Source organism: Centruroides vittatus, unplaced genomic scaffold, assembly GCF_030686945.1.
Source record: "Centruroides vittatus isolate TY-2023 unplaced genomic scaffold, ASM3068694v2 scaffold_1152, whole genome shotgun sequence".
NCBI lineage: Eukaryota > Metazoa > Arthropoda > Arachnida > Scorpiones > Buthidae > Centruroides > Centruroides vittatus.
The window spans coordinates 1,908,251-1,930,556 of record NW_027122670.1 but is presented as its reverse complement, the minus strand read 5'-3'; the positions used below and the strand labels follow the sequence as shown (position 1 = coordinate 1,930,556).

At 27.6% G+C, this 22,306-nt stretch overlaps 1 protein-coding gene across 1 annotated transcript in view; it reads left to right on the top strand.

Annotated features, from left to right (window-relative positions):
- Positions 1–22,306, top strand: part of LOC136986520 (FIGNL1-interacting regulator of recombination and mitosis-like) — a 32,234-nt gene that overhangs the window by 9,775 nt on the left and 153 nt on the right. The window contains exons 5-20 of the mRNA XM_067284071.1: positions 2,157–2,243; positions 6,088–6,245; positions 7,224–7,347; positions 7,465–7,592; positions 9,051–9,193; positions 12,787–12,855; positions 14,165–14,245; positions 14,314–14,377; positions 14,456–14,537; positions 14,621–14,703; positions 14,939–15,083; positions 15,160–15,339; positions 21,318–21,524; positions 21,671–21,781; positions 21,863–22,054; positions 22,114–22,245. Of these exons, the coding sequence (XP_067140172.1) occupies positions 2,157–2,243; positions 6,088–6,245; positions 7,224–7,347; positions 7,465–7,592; positions 9,051–9,193; positions 12,787–12,855; positions 14,165–14,245; positions 14,314–14,377; positions 14,456–14,537; positions 14,621–14,703; positions 14,939–15,083; positions 15,160–15,339; positions 21,318–21,524; positions 21,671–21,781; positions 21,863–22,054; positions 22,114–22,245 (1,986 nt within the window). The remainder of the gene's footprint in view (positions 1–2,156; positions 2,244–6,087; positions 6,246–7,223; positions 7,348–7,464; positions 7,593–9,050; positions 9,194–12,786; positions 12,856–14,164; positions 14,246–14,313; positions 14,378–14,455; positions 14,538–14,620; positions 14,704–14,938; positions 15,084–15,159; positions 15,340–21,317; positions 21,525–21,670; positions 21,782–21,862; positions 22,055–22,113; positions 22,246–22,306) is intronic.

Genomic DNA, 22,306 nt, shown 5'->3' with positions numbered 1-22,306 from the left:
GAATTTTTCAGTTTTTCATCTACAGAGTAATTATAAATGGAGGACACAATGTATTGTAAGCCTATGCTTCTGTATAACGCACTACTGCATTTTATTAATTGTAGTTTTGTGTTTTTTTTTTTTTCCCAACTCCACTTTAGTCGTCACGTCGACACATTTCCACTTCCCCTTGGGGTGTCGACTTATGCGGAGTCGACTGTATGTGCATTCCAATGGTGTTGTCACTTCACATTGGTAGATTCAATCCATGCCACCTTGTAGTTTACTTTAAACTACAAGGTGGCATGGATTGTAATAAAGTACGTGTGTTTTAAGAACATAGACAAATGTATTATTGTAAATGTTTTATTGTGTGTAAGAATAATCATTACAGATATTACAATATTAATAAGGATTTCTTGCAAAATTTTCCTAACTTCTTCCCATTGGTAATTTTATTATCCAAGAATTTCAGTCAAAAACTTTACACAAAATATTGGCTATTTCAATGATAGTGAGTGAAAAATTACAGAATTAACTGCCTAGATTTGGAGAATCATGCTAAACTAACCTAGTGACTGCACAAAGTTTTTTAATGAATGCATTTGAAGACTCCTTCTCTAGGAACTATAATTGAAAATTGAAATGTTCATGTAAATTTCCATTTCCATTGGACTACTATTTTACTTTTCTATTTTGTATTCAATTAAATTTTAAACTTCTGAACTGAAGTTTGTAATTTTGAATATTTATTTTTGACAACTTTTTAAAAAATTTTCTAAATACTTAACGCAGTTTAATATTTAGATCTTTTTATGAAAATTAAATATAAATAAATATTAGAACTTTTTTTAAGTGTTCTATGTAAATTATACAGCATCACTTGATTGTATCATAAACAAATGAAAATACTGTATTTTGATGGTAATTTCAACAGGAAGTTTTTATATCTTACTTTCTTCTGGATTAACTATCCTGTTCAAAGTTTTAGTATATGATAATTAATAGTCTATTTCACAATTTGTTTTGAAGTAAGTCAACCAAAACTGACATTTGTTCTATTTTTTAAAAATTATGATAAAGTTTATTCTTTATTTATATACAGTGGAACCTTGGTATACGACCTTAATTCGTTCCTGATGTTTGGACTTATACCGAATAGGATGTATACCAAACTAACCTTTCCCATAAGAAGTAATGTAAAAATGATTAATCTGTTCTCATGGAAAACAACTCCTCTTGAGATGGTATATTAATGGGGTTGTAAAATAATTGAAACACTGCTTGAGAACATTAATAAAAACATAAATTTTATTATAGATTTTTAAAGTTATTACAGTAATAATTGCGAATAATTGCTTCTGATACGCTGTTGCCAGCGCATTGTTTTTCAGTTATCCAAAGCAAAAGCAATTTCTCAACATGATCTAATGTCTCCAATCTCTGTTTAGAAATTGATTTAACCCCTTTTGCACGTTAGCAGATTTAATAATGTCTTTATTTTTCACAGTTGTCGATATTGTCGTTCTCGGAATACGGTATGCAATAGCTAAATCTCGAACACACATGCCACCTTCATAGTTCTCAACAATCTCTTTTTTCAGTTCCATTGTGATTCTAGTCATTTTTTTAGTTTTCTGTTGCTTTTCATTCGCCTTTTTGCAATTCGTGATTAATAAAAATAATAAAGTTTTACTACAAATTAAAATCAGAAGAAATTTAACAAAGTTATAGACCATGGCACTACGAATGTCTAGTCTGGTCTAGTACATCAATAGTGCTACTTCTTCATAGATGGTGCGTATAATTGAATTAAGTCGTATACCGAACAAAAGTCGTATACCAAGCAAAATTTGTTTCGTCCAAACAGGACATATTCTAAAGCAGACGTACACCGAGGTTTCACTGTATTAGATTTATGTAAATTTCATTAAATAGAATAATTTTGATAAAAAAAAGATATACATAATTTTTATTTAACTTGTAATGTACACAATTGATAAGTTTTAAAATTATTTTTCTACATGAAAAGAATTGTTTCAAAGTTTTATGTTTACTTACTGTAGAATAAATTATTATTTTAGTAATTTATCTAAATTGATTAATTGATGAAGTTTTTAAACATTATTATTTTGTGTAAAATTATTTTTACTTAATATTAATTATTTCTCTATTAGGAAAGTGAAGTCTTATATGGAAAGTATTTAGATTCTGTTAGTGAATCTCTTGGAAATGCTTTTAAGCTGACATATTCTATTCAAGAAGTAAGTAAATTATTTTAAAATGTTTATTACATTGAAAAATTATTTAGATTTACAAAATTTACTATATCAATTTAAAAATTATAGAATTTTATCTAGTTATTTTATTAGTTAACTATCAGGTAAGCTCAGCATTGCCCAGGCAAAAAATAAAAACAAACATTAAAATTATTTTTTACTTCTAACCTTTCTATTAAATTTGATCTATATTTACAAAGATTATATTACATAAGAGTATCACATCGAGTGCCCAATCTTACACAATTTAAAAATTCTTTAAATTGTGCACAGTAGAGGAATAAAGAATTTTTAAAATGTTTAAGATTGGTCACTTGGAGTGATAAACCCTTATGTAAGATAACCTTTGTAGTTATATAAATCAAATATTATAATATAGTAAATATTAAAACAAAAAGCATATAAAGAGTTTGGTTATTGCAGCCCACCATTTTCACATTTATCACGATACTTGATGGTGACTTACAAATTTAACAAGAACAAGTATATAATTAGTAACAAAATTTTATTTGATTCTTAGAAAATTATCAGAATTTCAGTCACTTAAAATCCAATTGAAATTCTGATAATTTTCTAAGAATCAAATAAAATTTTGTTACTAATTATATACTTGATGGTATGAAATGTCACAATTCAATGGTCAAGAAGACAGGAATTGAAAATATATCTTAAATTTTTCAGATATCATAATATTTTCTAATGTTAACTCTAAGAAACTGTACTAGTCACAGCTGAATTTCAAATGATAATGTACCAACCAATCAAATTTTGGAAAAAACAGAAAAAAATATTTAAACCCGGCACCCCCGCAAACCACTTAAATTATATTTTGTGCTGGTGTGTAATCTTATATTATGTAATTTTCTTATTTGAATTCCACCATACCACTAGTCTGATAGAAAGAAGGAACTGTTGCTGAAGGGAATCCAGGCCCATCTTTAGGTGTGGGTCTACCAGGTCTGGACTCGGGCCTCCTAACGTTCGAGACCTCGAAAATATGCAAAATTGAATAGAGCAACAAGTAATGAAATTATTATAAACAGTAAACAATCAAAAGATATATTTGATAAATTTTATTAAACATAAATATAACAATATGAAACACGTTTTTTTGACAATTTAAATTAAAAAGTGAAATTAGAATCAACTTTAGTTAACGATGGACAATGAATCTAAAGTATTTTTTTCTACATTTTTTTTCCAGCAAATTCATTAATTAAATGATTGAAAGATAGTTTAACCTGTCTTTCAACATTGTACTTCGGTAATTATTTTTTTCGTATTTTAATCTAGAAAAAGAGCGTTCCCCAGTGCAATACGTTATCATAGAACATAAATAAATATGGAAACAAATTTCAACATTTGGAAATGTTGAAACTAAAGAATTATTTTTAATTTCCAAATATAAATTAGATATTGATACCTCACTCAATTTTATTTCTGAAATACAATGTTTGAAATGTAAACATTCTGCTATCAAACTCACTTTATCAGAGAAAGCTAATTGAAAAATTTATGAACATTAACCCTCCATTACAAATTCCTTGAGGGGGCCTCCAAGCTTTTCTTAGCCCAGGGCCTCACATGTACCAAAGACGGTCTGAGAGAGTTGAAGTTAATTCGACTAAAAGTAGTCATTGACCTTCTCCCAGAAGAGAGGATGGTCAACGACTACTCATTAATACCGGTCTACTATTAATATTTGAAAAGTGATCCATGTTGGATGGGTGTGGCCTTGCATATGATCAAAGTTGCTAACCTTAATGTCTGAAAGACTTCTTATGACTTGTTTAAATAAAAAAAATCTTGTAAAAATGCTGGAATAATTGCTTTTATGTGATAAAGTTTTTAAAAATTTTGGCAATAGATTTTATAAACTATGCAGGAAGTGTATTTTCGTAAATATTGCATTTATGAAAAATTATTGGGCTGCAATTTGAAAAAATTGTAGACCTATAAATTCTGACTGTTGTCACCTATCTATTTGTCCTTCCTTAATCTCGAGAAAGGAGTAAGATAGATGAAAGTTGAAACCAGATGTGGAAAGCTTAGGGCAGGAGGCCCAGATTAACTATATAGGAATTTCCTGTTTAGAATGGAAGTAGCATTACTTTGATTCAAAATTTTTCTCCAAACGAAATTAGACATATGACCGACATGACTTTATTGCTAACAGGAAAAGTATGATGTACAGGGCGACCACCACCAAAAGAATTGAGAACATTGTGGCAAAAAGTTGCAGTCTGGCATTATGACAATATCACAATAAATAATCGCTTGTTAGAATTAGTTTTGTTTATTTGGTTACAGCAATGTGACATGCAAGCGAACTGCCAAGGAGGATTCATCCTGGAAAGATGTTTATATAAAGTTGGCCCCAATTGAAGTACTAATACAAAGTTACTAATACAAAGAAAACCCAGAAAATCCTACTTGGCCTGTCCATTGGCCATGTGCAAACCCATGACTAACTGCAGATGTTCAGTGGTTTTATTCACTTGTTTACTGAAGTATACTTATTGGGCTGCAATTTGAAAAAACTGTAGAGCTATAAATTCCCAGTTGTTCGTCCATCTCTGACCTTCCTTAATCTTGAGAACTGAGTTACATGGATGAAAGTCAAGACCAGATATGGAAATCGTAAGAGAAGAGGACCAGATTACTTATATATGAACTCCCAATTTGTACTGCAAGTCACATTATTTCAATACAAAAATTTTCCCCCAAATGGAGTTAGATACATAATTGGCACAAGTCGATTGCTAACAGGAAAAGTATGATGTACGGGGACAAAACACTACTATACTCCACACAGGCAAGTGCTATGTGCTACCTGTCACAGTAATGGTGTAATTGCACATCTATTTTGTGGTATATCATTGTTGCAGTAATTCAGTGAATATAATATATATTTTTTAAAATTATATCCTTTTTTTAAGAATTATATGTAGTTAATTATTTTGTCAACTTTTTTGCTAATAGATGGTACTATGTATAACTTAGAAAATCAAATGTAAAGAAACATTAATTGATTTATAGAAATGCAATTGATATTTTGGGTGAGATGTATGACATTATTCAAGTTAGAAGTATTTGAACGTAACTACTGAGTTTTGTAGCAATTGATCGAACGGCCTAGGAGTGTATAGTGAACAAACAAATATACTCATTTATATGTATAGATAAAATGATATCAATTATTGTGCACTTTTAAATTAACATAGTTTTATTTAAACTATGATGTGTTTTAGTAAACTTAATTACAAAAATTGACTGCTTTCTTTCTAAATTGCCATACTGTACTTCACTCTAGAAAGATTTATTTTGAAAAATTTAATTTCTTAACATTAAAAAAGTTTATTATTTAACTATAGTACAGATTTTTATTACAATTGAATGAGAAATATTTTAGGCAACTTGTCTTTTTGAGCTTTAGCATCACCACTTTATAAATTGATTTGAGAATTATATGTAAATTTCAGTATAGTAAATAGTATATGCCATAGTTTACTATAATTATTTAAACAAACAATTATATTTCAGAATTGGATTAATTTCATAATAAAATTTACCTCATCAGAATGTATCAACTTGGCAAAGTGATTTAATGGCAAATAAATTATGTAAAATACAAAAACTTATTATTATTTCACTCATCATATGTTTGATACATGAGTTTTCCTGACGATGAGTGAAATAACTAATTTTTGTTATTCCATTAAAGCATTTTGTTTGATAAAATATATTATGTTCATTTTAGTAAACTTAATAATTTTATAATTTTAATCAATTTTGACTGTTTTTTTTTTTTTCTTTCTTTTTTTGGAAGGAATATTTGAAGTTTCTAGAAAAGATTACACCATGTTTAACACACGAATTAGATGTAGAAGTTATTTTAATATGTTGTAGAGATTTAAATCAGCTGGCCCAACTTGTTTCAAGCATAGATTCTAACCTTGCGATTTCTATTTGGAAGACATATATTAAGTAAAATATTTTTTCTTTGTTTAATTTAATTTCTGTTTAATATAAAATAAAATCTTTTTTAATGTTATTTCTGCAATTTTTTAAATTATTTAATTTCTGTAAAGTTTTATTTTATGAAAAATGTTTTATAAAGTTTATATCTGATTAACTATATTATTTATTTATTTAAGTTAGTACAAGGTTCAGTGTTAAATATATTTTTTAGCATGCATCAATAGAATCAAATGCAAACTTCTAAGGAAAATGCCAAGTTTCATATCAGTTTAGAATTAAAGGTTAATGTTACCTTAGGTAGCCAAGATGGCAGCTCGTCTCCGATCCCATCAATCAGAAGACAGGGAACAGTGGGGATGCACGTTCTAACCTAACCTAACCTATTCTAATAAATTACCATAATTATTAGCAACCAAATTATTAGAATAGGTTAGGTTAGAATGTGCGTCCCACTGTTTCCTTGCTGGAATTGGAGACGAGCTGCCATCTTGGCTACCTAAAGTAACATTAACTGAATTAAATTTAGAATAAATGTTTCTGTTAACTTTTTTGTGCTGATTATTCAAATATATTGATACATTAAATACATTTTTTTCATTCTTTTACACTTTGTATTATATATGGGAGATTATAATTAAAGAGGGTAGTTCAGAAATCTCTGAAGAATTTATTGGTCAAATATCAACAAAATTTGGTATGCATCTGTCCTGAGTATATAATTTTCATTTTTGGGAAAAAATTTTACTTTAAATTTTTTCTACTGTGGTGAAAATTGATGTGTCTCCTTAATTATGATAATCCTGTATTTTATATTGTTTGATTTTTTTATCATCACACTTGATTATATAAAGTTTAAGAGAAAGCAGTTTCAAACTTCATTAAAAAACCATCATAAAAATCAATAAATAAATACTATACATAAAAACTATTATTTAATGTTAAAATTTGAATGAAGTAAATTGCAAATAATTTTAATATTCTTAGATTGATTACTCAGTGGAAAGAATCCATTAATGATCGTATAGATTTGACAGATACTATTTTATTTCTATGTAATAAAATTACATATGGAGTGGATGAACTTCCAACTTTGAGTAATGGTAAAAAGGTAGGGAAAGATTTTTTAATAACAAAATTTAATTTTAAAATTATATATTAATGTATATTCATATACTGTATATTAAAAATTGCATTTCATAATTATATTTTTATTATTGTTTGACAGGAATTTTCTAATATGGTGAAAATAATACATTTAAATCTGAAAACAATCATTTCGATATGTGATATATTTTCTAATTATATTGGTGATGGTTTAAATGCAGTTGTAAAATTGATTTTATATTTATACAGGTGAGGTTAAATATTTTCTAATACATTATCAATTTTATTAATGTATTGTTTGTCATAAAAATGTTTAGAAAACTTATAAATTGAAATTTAAAATATTGATGTAATATTTACTGAATTGTTTCACAGAAATATCAAAATAAAATAAAATTTTTTAACACTAGTGTGTGGACTCCAGAAGTCTGTATGTTATATCTAAGAAATCAAATTGCTTTCATGTAAATAGTTGTCAACAAAAATTAACATTAAATAAATTTAAAACTCATTATTTTCTTATCTTATTTTATTTGCTTCATAAAATTTTTACCTTTAGAAAAAAATATAAAAAAACATTACAGTAGAGTGTCGATTTTCTGAATCAATTGGGGACTGGGGTTGTTCGGAAAATCGATTTTTCAGATAACCGATTATGTACGAAAAAAACATTATTAATATAATATGTTAGTATATCCCATGTAATTAGTATTTTAGTATATCCCAATAATAGTATATTAATATATTCCATGTTGAAATTTTTCTCTGTTGCATGTCGCTTCACATTGAATTTTCGTTGATGTTAAGTCTAACAAAAATTTTTATAATAATAATCGTGGCTATTGTATCGTTAAAAATTATTTCTTTATTGTGTACAAATAAAATAAATATATTGAAAAATATAAAAACAATAAAAAATTATACTTTAGAAGTTAATCTAGTGTCAAAAACGTTCGATTTAGCACGACACAGTCCAACTGGAACACTTTTGGTTAACCAACATTTTGGTTGATCGGCATTTGGATAATCGACGCTCTACCGTATTAATATATTTTTAGTTTTGCAAATGCACTATTTGTAAAATTCAAATTAATTTGATTTTTTTCTATAGTGTTTATCCAAATATAGTATTGAATTCAGTTTCTATGATAAGAAATATGTAATGCATTTACATGCAATGCAATTTGAATACAGTTTTTGTTAAATTTTAGTTGAAGACAATGTTTCTCTGTATCATTAATGGCAAGTCTTTTCATTACATTTTTATTTATCAAACAAGAAAAATTTATAAAGTTCTCATAAGAGACTGAATTATTGTAATTGGCAAAATTTGACAAGTTAAATCTTTTGCTACATACAAATAAACAATATATTCATTAGCATAGAAGGTAGATAAAATACACAATATGATCGTAAAAAAGGATATTGAAGAGCAAACAAAAATTGTTAACAGTTTAAATTACAATAATAACCATGTTAATTAAACTTTCAAAAATTTTCAAAGTAAGCAAATTTATATCGGAAAAGTGGTAAATTTATTTGTTTTGTCAAGTAACAAAACAAATAACACAAAAGTTTCACAAAAAATGTAGTGAAATAGGAGGAATGATATTGAAATCAAGGTGAAACTATGCAGTAAATATTGAAAATATTTTAATAATATATTCAAATTACAAACTGAATTCAATAAATTATTAAACTATTTAGGTTGACTGTTCCATCTCTTTGTGGATTTACTACTGAAGAACAAATTGAAGCAATTCACAGAGGCATTGTTGTAGGCATTGAACCTTTGATAACTGCATTATTATCTGATCGTCAGTTCATTAACATTGTTATCACAGAACAAGGTAGTAATCTGATTATATTTTATTATTTATGTTTCATTACAGGATATTCATTTGATGATATCAAATCCAATGATACAGTTACTGTTTTAAGCAGTTTTATAATCTATATATATAATCTTCAAGCTCTTGTTTATTTATAATAGTAGACAAGAATGAAATTTAGTTTAGAATCTATTATTAATTTAGAATATGTCTTTAGATTATAATGATCAGTAATATAGCATAGCATAATCATTTAATAATCATAAATATTCATAAAATTAAAAAAATATAGATTAATGTTATTTTTTCTTCATGCATTTTTCATCTACAAAGGCAAATGGAAATTTAACCATTTAATTTTACAAATATTTGTAAATTTGTTATGAAACAGTTGGCAATATTTGAGGAAGATCTCTACCTTACATGTTTGGTTTTCATGTCCATCTATGATAAAATGTATAAAGCAAAAATAACACATGCACTTCATAACATCCACATGTTATGGAGTGCACGTGTTATTTTTACATGTTTAACATTAATTTATAGTAATTGGAATGCATGTGTTAAATTTAAATGGTGTGCTATTAAACTTACACATTTAATTAACGGTCAAAATATAATTGAAAATTATTGGTAGTTGTGATTTAATTTTTTAAATTATTAAATAACGAAATCCATATTTTTGGGAGCTCTATAGTGGACCTATTACACAGCTCTAATTTCTCAATAAATAATGTTTCCCAGATGAATAAACAGTTGTGGTCCTCACATTCCATGAGGATAGAAGATTCATTCCACCGGAGTGTAAAGTAATGATTGAGAACCCCTTCTAGATGCTTCTGTGGAAATTTTATTTTTACAAATGTCATCTTAATGTTCTAATATTCAGCTTTGCAATTTTCTACTTGTGGCCCTGATATATATCACTTTTTCAAATGAATTATAGTATAACTGCATAATATTAGAATGCATAAAAATAATTTCTATAATTTCCAACATACTATCAGTTATTTTTATTATATACATTAGCTATAATATTGCAGCTACTTCGAGTAGTGTATTAAATGTGTTTATAATAAATTTAGCACCATCAAGCTGAGTTTCTTAATTAATTTTCTCTATGCTAGTGTATGTCATCATTTTGTAATCAAAAATAAGTGTAGAAAATAAAATATACTTTTACTTGTATGTATTTATGCATGAATATATTAACAAGCAATAGTGGCATTAATAATACTTTGGCAACTACATAAAATCCTTATTTATTAATCATTCTTTATTTAAATAAATAAACTAAGTTAGAATATAAGTTATAGTATTTTTAGTGCAAATTTAACAATAGGAAAAAGGACATTACTTTTTATATCAAAGTTGGCTATTCTAAAACTTGGCTCAATTTTAACATTTTAAAACAAACATAAAATGATTTACAGTTTTTTAAAGAACAAAATTAAACTATACTATTAGTCAGGTAAATACAGTAAAACCTCACTTTCGTGACAATCTAAGTTATGTCATCTAAAATTCCTAAAATTCTCTGTAAAACTTCATTTGTATAAGTTCACATAAATCAAACTCCATCTTGATGACTACTGACCAACTCGCTTAAGTGGTCAAGATAGGAGTGTCCTAAAGTGATATTTATCCCCTTTGACCAACAGAATAGGAAAACCTATTCTAAACACAATTCATTGTTTAAAGCACTTTTGTGGGGAATCTGAGATTAAGAAAGCTTGTCTCTCACCCGTGTTTGGCGTCAGATCTGAGAGATCCACCCACAGGGTCACTGGATGGGTTTTCTGTAATATTTTATTTGTTAACAGGAAGTTCTTGTGATCTTCCTGTTGATTTTTCCTGACACTAGCTTAAATGCTATTTAGTAAATGATTACTTTTCCAAGAAGGAGGGATTATAGATCCATGATAAGACTTTGGCTTCTATTTGAGATCAAGAATGAGACCATGTTTTACGAAAACAAAACAAAATTTAATAGGAACAAAATAAAAATAAAATACAAATACATAAGTAAGTTCTAAGTCCCTATCTGGACATGAGAGAGAGAGTTTACATCAATTTAAACATACTACTTTGATTGAAGATCTTAACTGATGTCTTATACCATTGGTAAGTCAAATCTACTACGGTGGTTGCAAGAAGGTGCAAGGTTCTACGAACAGCGATTGGAGGAAGATGTTGAGTGATGGAGAGTAACTCTTGATTTCACACCCAAGAAAATCGGCCAAGAACCCCCTGAATGATGGGAAATCACCCTTTTTATGCGCAAGTCTCTTCCAATAGAAATTATGGATTTATGTCAGCTGACGGGATGTACGATATCCAGATGTTTGTTAAAATTTAGAGATAAGCTCTTGTGGAAGGAAGTTCGATTTCTCCTTTTGGCACAAAAGTGACAAATGTGTCATCCATTAATGGGAACAATGTGTAAAAGATATATATATATTTTATTTTAATTTAAGAAATATTTTGAAGGGGAAGAGTTCTTATAATTGTTGCGTTAGAAAAATGGTTCGGATTAAGATCCAGATTAGGGCCGTTTTCTAGATTGATTAAATGAAATGTAGAGTTTAATAAATTTTATAATTTTTGTTCTGATTCTCACACTTTAAATGGAATTGAACTTTTTTGTTATATTATCAATAGTATAGTTTTGGAATACTTTGCCCAAATTTCCTTCCACAGATGACATTTAAATAAAATAATCTTTATTTACACTGGACAAACTAAATTTATCTTCAGAATTTAGTAAGAAGACAATTATACATTTGTTCAATTATTTTATATGAAAATAGGATTGTATTTTGTTAAACTATACTGTAACTAATATGTCATTTGCAACACTCAAAAAAAATATTGATTGATTACATTACTTTCCCTATTGATACAATAGCCAGGAAAGTAAAATCTAATATTGCAAAATGAAAATTAGCTGCAAGATCTGAATAAATTCCATAATTTAAGCTTTTTATTCTAAAATATTATCTTTGATTATAATCTTTATGATTTTTGGATTTATCTCTATACAACATTATCATAGGTAGATGGAAAGATAATTTTTTTAACAATATCCAGTTTTACTTAATATAATCAAAAATGTATGCGGTAAATAGTCCAAAATTAAAAGGTTAAAATGCATATTTCTGCTTAAATGAATTATTGTTCTTGAATTTATGAATAAATAAGTATTTACCATTGTATTTTCTTATCAAAGTTGGCGACAAAAAGGCAATCCGGTGATTTAATTTTGAAGATATTTACATTAAATTAATAACTTTTATTTCATAATTGTTCTTCTGAATGATAAAATATAGGAAATAAGAGTAAGTCACGAGAATTTAAACAGATGTAATTAATTTTTTGATACCAATATTTGATTAGAGTCGTTTTTAAATTTTTACATTATACAGTCAAATAGATCAGATAGAAACTGTATTCTTGAATTTCTTTTATATTTGTTATTTAACTTATTATAATTAAAAAATATTAAAATAATAAACAATATATATTTAAGCTTTTAACTTTTAAAAAATTTAATATATGTTATAAATGTAATGTAATGATCAAAATTAATAAATTTGGCACTTTATTGTCAGCACAAGACTCTGAATATTCTTCTTGTTTATTGAAATTATTTATACTCCAGAAATTGCCTGCATTATCAGGTAAGATATTTGTAACTAATATTAGAATATAGTTACAGTAAAAAAATCTTCAATATATTTTTGGAAATTTTTGTTGATATAGTTTAGATGGAAGTAGCATACTACTGAAGTAAAATTTCTGAAATATAAATACTGAATACTAAATATATCTTAAATATAAAAATAAAACATGGTAGCTGCTCAGTATATCAATTCTGAAATCTATATAAATTGGTAAAAATTATTTTTTTAAATTCTATTGTAGTCTTCTTCAAGGAACACAAAAAATAGTACAAGTGTTTGATATTAGGCTAAAGATTTAAAATATATTTTGTATGAAGTTTACTCAGATGTATGTTTTTTAGACTTGAGCCAATGTTAGTGGTGTTGGTTCAAGTGGTCCAACTTCATAGTGACTTATCTTCGATTACATCACATACACTAATTTTTTGCAAAATGCTTACCTTATGTAAGCAACAGAGGAATGTGTTACAGTAGAGAGTCATTAATTCGAATCAATTGGGGACTGGGGTTGTTCGGATTACTGATTTGTTCAGATAATTGATTATGTATGAAAAAAAATATTAACCTGTCTGATGTTCAAATTTTTCTTTGTTGCGTGTCACTTCATGTTGAATTTTCGTCAATTTTAAGCCTAACGAAAATTTTTATAATAATAATCGAGGCTATTGTATTGTTAAAAATTATTTCTTTATTTTGTACAAACAAAATAAATATATTGAAGAATATAAAAACATGAAAATTATACTTTAGAAGTAAATCTAGTATCAAAAATGTTCGATTCAGTACAACACAGTCCGACTGAAAATCGTTCAGATAACCGGCGATTCGGAGTACCAGGATTCGGATTAACGACTTTCTACTGTAATTTTATTTTTCTATTATTAAATATCAGTAAAATTTAAAAGTATTGTCCACCGCTCTCTCAACAAATAATTCACATTAATTAATTTATATTCTTAAGCCTGACAATGTTCTATATTAATAGATTGAAAACGTTAGTAAAAATAAAATAATTTTTAGCTCAACAGAAAGTTAGGTGTTTGTGAAATTAATGTTAAAAATATTACTTTTGTAATTAATGAATTAATAAACATTTGTAAGATGTTCTTATTTACTTTCATATGAATGTACATAGTAAAAATTCTTTAATAAAAATGCTGAAATTTGTACATGAATTACAATTGTAATCTATGCATCATATCATAAAGTATAATGTGTTTGTTATAAGGTTAAATTAACTTTTCAGAACTTATTACATTTAATATTTTTACCTTATTTTATATAAAATAAATTGGTTAATTTGTAGAAGAAACTCAAGACTTATGGATTAAACCTTCTAAGACAAAACAGTCACTCATTACTTCCATTTTTACAACAATTGAAATGTGTAAGTGTTTTCATAAAATATTTAATTGATATTTTTAAACATTTTACCATTTTATTAATTACTTTCAGGTTTTTCACAATTCCATTTACCTGTCTATCTGTCTGGAAATTTGTGTCAAGGAAAATCACAGAAGTATTTTTCATATTTCAGTATTATAACAACTTAAAGATATGAAATATATTTATTTATATATATATATATCTTTTTCAGAATGATCAGTTTTTATGAACTTGTATGTATTCGTGTTTGTAGTTTTATCTCGGCAATGCCTGTTCAATATTTTCCAATTTTGGTAAAAAATAAGCATTATATTTTAAAATCTCAAAAATAATTTTATTTTCTTATTTAATGATGATAATAATAATTTTTTTTTAGGAAAAAGTGTTGTTTAATTATGTAATAACAAGCTCTGGAGTATATGCAACTTTAATAAGTGATATTTTATGCTTTGTTGCAAGGTAGGTCAATTAGTTTATTTATTTATTTAAATTTTTTTACGTTGTCCTGTAGTCATAAAAGGGTCTTTAATCAAGCTCACCAACTGGCGGAGTTTCTTTGACCCATCTATATTTGTTCCCACATTCCTGAAAGCATTTGATTGACATCTTAACTGCTTGCCAATCTGGCCAATATCATTTACATTAAATTCAAAATATATTTAAAAGTTATTAAATTTATTATTTTGTTATTTAGGTATGGTTCAGCAGACTTATGTTTTTCATATTGTTCTTTTCTGGTTGAACTCTTAATGAAATCTGATGCAGAGAACAATATCAATATGTTACATGTCAGATTTCTGCTTAGAAGAATAGTAAAATTTCTGATTCCAAAATATAAAGTATGTTTTTTTGAAATTTTGTTAGAAATAATTATTAGAAATGTTGTTACTGACTGTTTTATATTTTTAATTTTAGAAACATTTTATAGAGAAATTTCCTTTATCAGAAAATTTAAACTTATGGAGTAATCTTTCATTAAACACATTTTTAAAAGATGGCTTATATACATCCAAGAAAGAATTACTGAACATATATATTGTCAAACTTCAACAAATTAATGAAGAAGAAATGACTCCTCAGAAGTATTTTGATATGGTAAAGTATAAATAATTTTTCCATTATATATTAAAGTTGTTTTATCTCTGTAGATTACTACAATTAATAGTATATGATTTATTGTATATTTAGAATCTAATAAAATTCTAGAAGTGCTATATAAAGTATAGGAGTTAACATATATTAATGGATAAAACATTTTTCAGAACTTCCTAGTCCATCCTCTTTATTTTTTAAGTTAACAGTTTCATGTAATCTTTAAATACTTGTATATTTTTAAATTTATTGTTTTATTTTGTTGTATTTATAGTTTTTTATTATTTCCAGACTTGTATTTTTATAAAAATAAATACCACCTTTATCTATCCAGCATTAAATATTTAATAACATAAAAACATTTTCAACCATTTTTAACGATTTTCATCAGTTAATCGAATATTAAAAAGAACATTAAAATAGAATGTATGGAATTATATCAGAATTCTTTGGCAGGGGTTTATTCCATAGCTTTAAAAGACCATTGCTTTGACTCTAACCTACTTTATGTAGGGGCAACTATGCGGCAATTAAAACAAAGACTCAAAGAACACAGATACTTCATTAATAAGAACATGGATAGTATTGTACTTGCATCATTCTCCAAACAGCAAGAGGTTGACGTCTATTGGGATCAAGCATCCATCATCAGAGCTGTGACCAACAGACATGTAGTGTGGCATCTTGAGAAGCTAGAGATATACAAGGCACATATGAGAACAGGTTGCATTAATCATAGAGATGCAGACACATTATCCACTGCGTGGAAATCTTTTTACAATAATACATGTTAATACCTTGCAATCATCCTATATTTTCCTTATGGCGGCTGTATTTTTATTTTATTTTATTGTTTATAAGTAATCCTTGTGCACATTTTCCTTTATTTTTGTATTTATTCTACACATGTGCAATTCCTGTTTCATATGTATTCCATACATTCTATTTTAATGTTCTTTTTAATATTCGATTAACTGATGAAGACCATTAAAAACGGTTGAAAACATTTTTATGTTATTAAATATTTAATGCTGGATAGATAAAGGTGGTATTTATTTTAGTTCCAGTAGAATTTCTGTTTTATTGTATTTTTATTCTTTTTTGTTAAATTTAAAACACTTTTATTTAAATTTCATTTAAATCCTCAAATGAATATTTCCACTATTCTAGTATAGTTCTATTGCACAGAAGATCTGACGATGGGATGAGGAAGTCTTTAAAAATATTTTAACCATAAATAAATGTTAATTGCTATAATCAGAGCCATCAAGAGGGGGGAGCTGGAAATTTTTTCTGGGCCTGGAGAAAACTTAGACGACCATAGTGGTTCCTATCCATAGAAATCATCATTATTTTACTTTAAAAAAATATAAAATTTAAGATTGCTTTTCCATCCACCTTGCTTGATGCATTGCACCCGGAGGCCTGATTTTAATTTTTTTTTCTTTATCTTCCCCCAAAAATATGATAGATAACTACTAATTCACGATAATCATCTCTCACAATAGATTTTTGAAGTTCTCTCACATAAAAAGATAATAATTGATCAATTTCTGCATCATTGAAATGTTGTTTTACAAAATCAATGCACATTTGTATGTTTGTAGAATCAATGCTTTTCCAAGAGTCTTTAAATTTTTTGAATATTAGAATATCGAGGCTGTTAGTAACTTGGAGGATTTTTGTTTCAAACACACTTCTTAAAACTAGCTCATATATATGATGGCGACAAGCAAAGAGTAACAGCTCTTTTTCTAGCTTTTGTTCTAAAAGCACACAAGCTCCATTTAAGCAACCCAAATTGGATGCTGTTGTGTCACAACACATTATTTGTACCTTGTCATTTAAATTCAGATCATAGCGCGTTTGAAACTTCTTTGGCTTGGTGTTTACCAGAAGAACTGTCCAGTATTGGTACGGCAAGCAGTTGTTCCCTCTCTCCGAATGAAATAAGAATCGTTAGGCGCTCTTTTTTAGAACTTCTAACGTTCAAGCCAGGTAACAATTTGCCATCCCAATGAACGGTGACTACTGGCACATCATCCCAAAATTCGGATTTTATGGCTTCTGCTCTGTCCTTCCTCACTTGTGTCCGAATCCGTTGAAGTGAAGATTTGTTGATTGAAAATTCAATACGAAGCCCTAGTGCTTCCACTGTAGTGTGAAGAATATAAATGGAATCTCTAATGCATCTGTCTAAAGCTGCAACTAGTTTAGGTGTAATGAAATCCTTTCTTCCTCTTTTTACACTAGCTTCAGACAGCACAGTATTTGATTCCTGAGAATAAAGCTCATTCAGACTATTGTCAGAGCTATGAGAACTGTCGTATAGTTCCTGGAGCGGTGATAAATCGTGCAATATTGAAGAAGTCAATGCAGCCTTCATAGAAATATTTTTGAGCCTTTTTCTCTCTACTTCTATTTTTCTTTGCCTTGCCCTTTCTTCTTTTTGGCCAATTTTTTATCTACACCTGCCAAGCAGCACGGACGCCCCGGTTCTCTCTGTTTCTATAAGAATTTTTTATCTTCCTCTATTGTCATATGTTCGAGGGCATTGGCGTGTGTGATATCAAATAAGTTATCTAAATCTATTTGGAACGTTTTCTCTTGGCACTTATAAACATCTTGAGTTTTCTTACTGTTTTATTGCAACTCTCTCCATATGTGATAAAGATCCACCAACTTCTTGACACAGTTAGGTGTAGATTTTGTGGGTATTCTAGCTTTTTCCCAAAATATGATACACTTGTGTACTACAAGACTTGCACTTTCACTCACAGTTAATTTAACTTTGCGAATGTTAAAAAACAAAACTGCAAGTACTTGCCAATTTGACGGTAATTTTGCACCCGTGATTTGGTGGTTTATCTCTCCAACTAAGAAAATATATTTTTTGGCACTTCATAATTCTACTGACATCTTCAAAAAATAAAACTATATGTGTTGAATATATCCTGACAAATTGAGTTAGAATGGCAAACAAAGCGAATACGTGCCACTTCTCTAGCGCAACATGTATGGACATGATTTGATGCAAGTCGGCACAGGTTCTAATGACCAAAATGAGCTGAAATTTATTGTGCGAGTATTTAAGGGTAAAATAAACAAAACTAGACCATATGCGTTAGAAAAAAAATATTCGAAAAATAAGGGACATCCTAATGTATATTGTATGAAATAAACATTTTTGTGAGTGTTTATTTCATTCAATATAATGTACAGTACAATGATTAATATTTTTGGCACTTCAATGTTTTATCCACAATCTGTTAAGCTCTTTTGAAAGTAATCAAGTATACTTGTTTGTTTCATATTGATGATTTGGTATTTTCATCACTACAGTTTCTAAGTTTGAAATGTAAATAAATGCATTTTCATCAATATCATCACAGCTATTGTCAATTTAGTACAATTAGTAATCCCACATATATGGAACCAGAACAGTGTCAGTTTAAGGAAATTGCAGATTAACCATTGAATTTAACTTACTTCCAATAATCATTTGGAAAGAAAACATTTATTTGCATATTAGTATGTTATATTAATCAAAAACATATAGAATAGCAAGAAAAAGTGAAAGGAGAGCATGTTACTATATTTTAGAGTGACTCTTTTTAAAATAATTGTCTTCTGCCATTATTGGTAATCATGTTGCAAAGTTAGTAAATTCCCATCAAATTTAGAGGAAGGTACTGTACAATATTTTTGTAGGGACATTTCAAAGGATGATTTTTATATTAATACAATAATTGTGTTATAAGATAATGTACCCTTTTTTGAGTAGCCTAAGATGATGAACCTAACAGTGGTAGCTCGTCTTATGAATGTAGGGGTGCAGTCGCTGAGGGATGCACACAACTCTAATAGAAGCATTTTAATTTCATATAATGTTTTGATCAGCACTGGTTTTTGATAGAAACATTAATTTCAATCAAAACATTATATGAAATCAAAATTATTCTATTAGAGTTGTGTGCCATACAACCTCTTGTGTAGCACCATATTAGATGCCATCAACTGCTGCCATCTAAGCCTAATAATCTTTAATATCATTTCCATGCTTGGGCTCTATATTATGCCATAAACTGTAAGCTTGTCTACAACTTGGCAAAAGTGCCAGTGATACCCAGGAGTTGACTAGTGACAGGTTACTGGATGTGTCAAACTAACAAACAGCTGATTTCTAAGATTGTACTCTACTTCCTTTTGTGTTTGAACTTGTTACATAGCTGTAGCTGTATGGGAACATTGTATCTTGACTGCAGAATCTATAGTGAACTTTGAAAATTGACTTGATATTGCTTTGCTCTTCTTGCTATGCAAATTTCTGAGTCCAACAATGGTTGCTAAGGTACAAAAACTATAGAATATGTTTTCTCTATAGATCATTTTATCACATGGTGGCAAAATGATCTTGATAACTCTCCTGATCACCTAAACATGAAATATAATACTTTTTTCAAAAAATATTATGAGGTGAAAATTTGGCTAAGATTAAGCTTTTAGTGCATTAAATACACGAAAACACAGAAAAATGAAAGATGTTAAAGGCAAAAAATATGCTACATCGAGTTTCTACTGTAATATATTTCTCTGCATATAAGAGCATGGCCTTACAGAAAGGACAAAATTGGCATTATATTGCACAAAGTATCTAAAAACTCATTATTTTTAAACCAGTTTTTATAGTGTAAGAAGCATTATTTTATTTTGAATAATGATTACCACAGAGATATCACAGTTACATTGATACAACAGTGCAGTGCTCTTATAAGAACATGCTCTTGTGTTCCAGCTTGTTTTGGCTTATATGTGCAAAAATAGAGTATTTGTAATGATATTCTTGTTGAAATAATACAGACTATTATTTAATTGTAGAATATATTTAGCAATATATTTAAATACAGTAGAGAGTCGTTAATCAGAACACTGGTAATCGGCACGATTTTCAGTCGGACTGTGTTGTGCTGAATCGAACGTTTTTGATACTAAATTTACTTCTAAAGTATAATTTTCATGTTTTTATATTCTTCAATATTTTTATTTTGTTTGTACAAAATGCAGAAATAATTTTTAACGATACGATAGCCTCGATTATTATTATAAAAATTTTCGTTAGGCTTAAAATCGACGAAAATTCAACACAAAGCGACACGCAACGGAGAAAAATTTGAACATTGGACAGGTTAATGTATTTTTTCGTACATAATGAGTAATCGGAACAAATGACTAATTGGAACAACCCCAGTCCCCAATTGATTCCGATTTTCGACTCTCTACTGTATTGCTAATTTGTTTGTAAGGACATAAAAACTTCTGTATGAATTTCTACTAAAATGAATAATAACAACATACTGAGTTGTCGGGATTTCAATTCAGAAATACAGTAGAATCCACTTAATGTTATCAGTTTAGGCAGGTTCCAAAGTGATTACAATGAGTAGACTATGTAAATAAGACTACAGTCAGTAGAAATTCTGATTTTATTGACTGGCATTAAGATAACACTGAACAAATTAACTGTTTTGATATCATTTGTCTAGTTTTCTGAACTGTTGTCTTTAACAATAGCTAGCATATAATTTGAGTTAGAAATGACAGCAATTTAAACTAACAGTTAAAACACTTCCATGTTTTAAATATAAATGATTGTGGAAAATGCCATGGATGATGGCATGAAAGACAGTTTAAAAATATGTTAACCTGAAGGTAACTAAAATTATGATTACAAGTGATGATTTAGTTAAATTGTACTTATAAAACTTAACTATATCAGAATTAGTATGTTCCAGAACATGTAACATTAGATGATAAGCAAATGATTCTGTATATCATTTCTATGTAAAATAAATAATAATAATTGTTAATTTTATGTGATTAAGTTAATTACAAAAAAAACTTGAATTATTACATCATGTGTGTATGTATATACATATAATTCATTTTTATATTGAAAAAAATATATTTTTTCTTCCTTTTAGTGTGATCTGTTAGATTTCATTCGAAATATTCTCAGTGAATATAATGATCAAGTTCTAGAAGAACAAATTATGATATTACTTAACTGGTGGAAAAGATTATCACTTGATCAACTGTCATCGTCATTAGTTGTTAAAAATATAACAGTTAAACTTATTCAGATATTTACATGTTTAATTCCACATCTTCAAAATAAGTTATTATTAAAGGTAACAGAAATCACATTATTATTATTATATTAATATCTCTTATTTTAGCATTGTTTAATAATAATAATAATAATAATAATAATAATTAATTTTTAAAAGGTTATGCAAAAATATTACATTTTAAATGACTAATTGTTTCATTTTAGACATTAGACTTTCTTCTCCAGTCGTGGTGTGTAGAATGCAATGTTGTTTGTGCAGCAATAATTCAGTTCTTAAAACAGTGTAAAAATAAATATGTTACTCCTTCAGTTGAGGTGTAGTTTTTTTTTATCATAATTTAATTTCACATAAGAAAAGAAATTTTAATAGTAATACAAAATATGTTATTTTAATAGCAACTAAAAATTTTTTCATCAATTGCAAGATTGTTCAGATATGCTCTCCAGCATCCAATAACTGTTTTGCAATATGAATGCATAGAGGCATTTGCAGAATTTGCTCTTAACACACCTCATGAAGCTATAATTCCATTGTGTATCAAAGATGATGAAAATCTGCAAAAACTTGTTCATCAGTTTCTTAATAAGGTATGTTAATTTTTATGAAAAACTTTGCTAAGATTTTTTGTAATGTTTTTTTGTTTTAGAAAACTATAAGAGAGAGAGTTGTGGATGAGAAAGAAGTGTTATCAATTTTTAAAACTCAGTTCAGTAATTTGAGAAATAAAACTTTTAATGATGAATCTCTAGAAGAGAAATCATCATTTAAGATTAATGAGGTAATTATTTTAAATTACACAATTTGAATTTTTGTATTTTTAATTATAAACTATTATGATT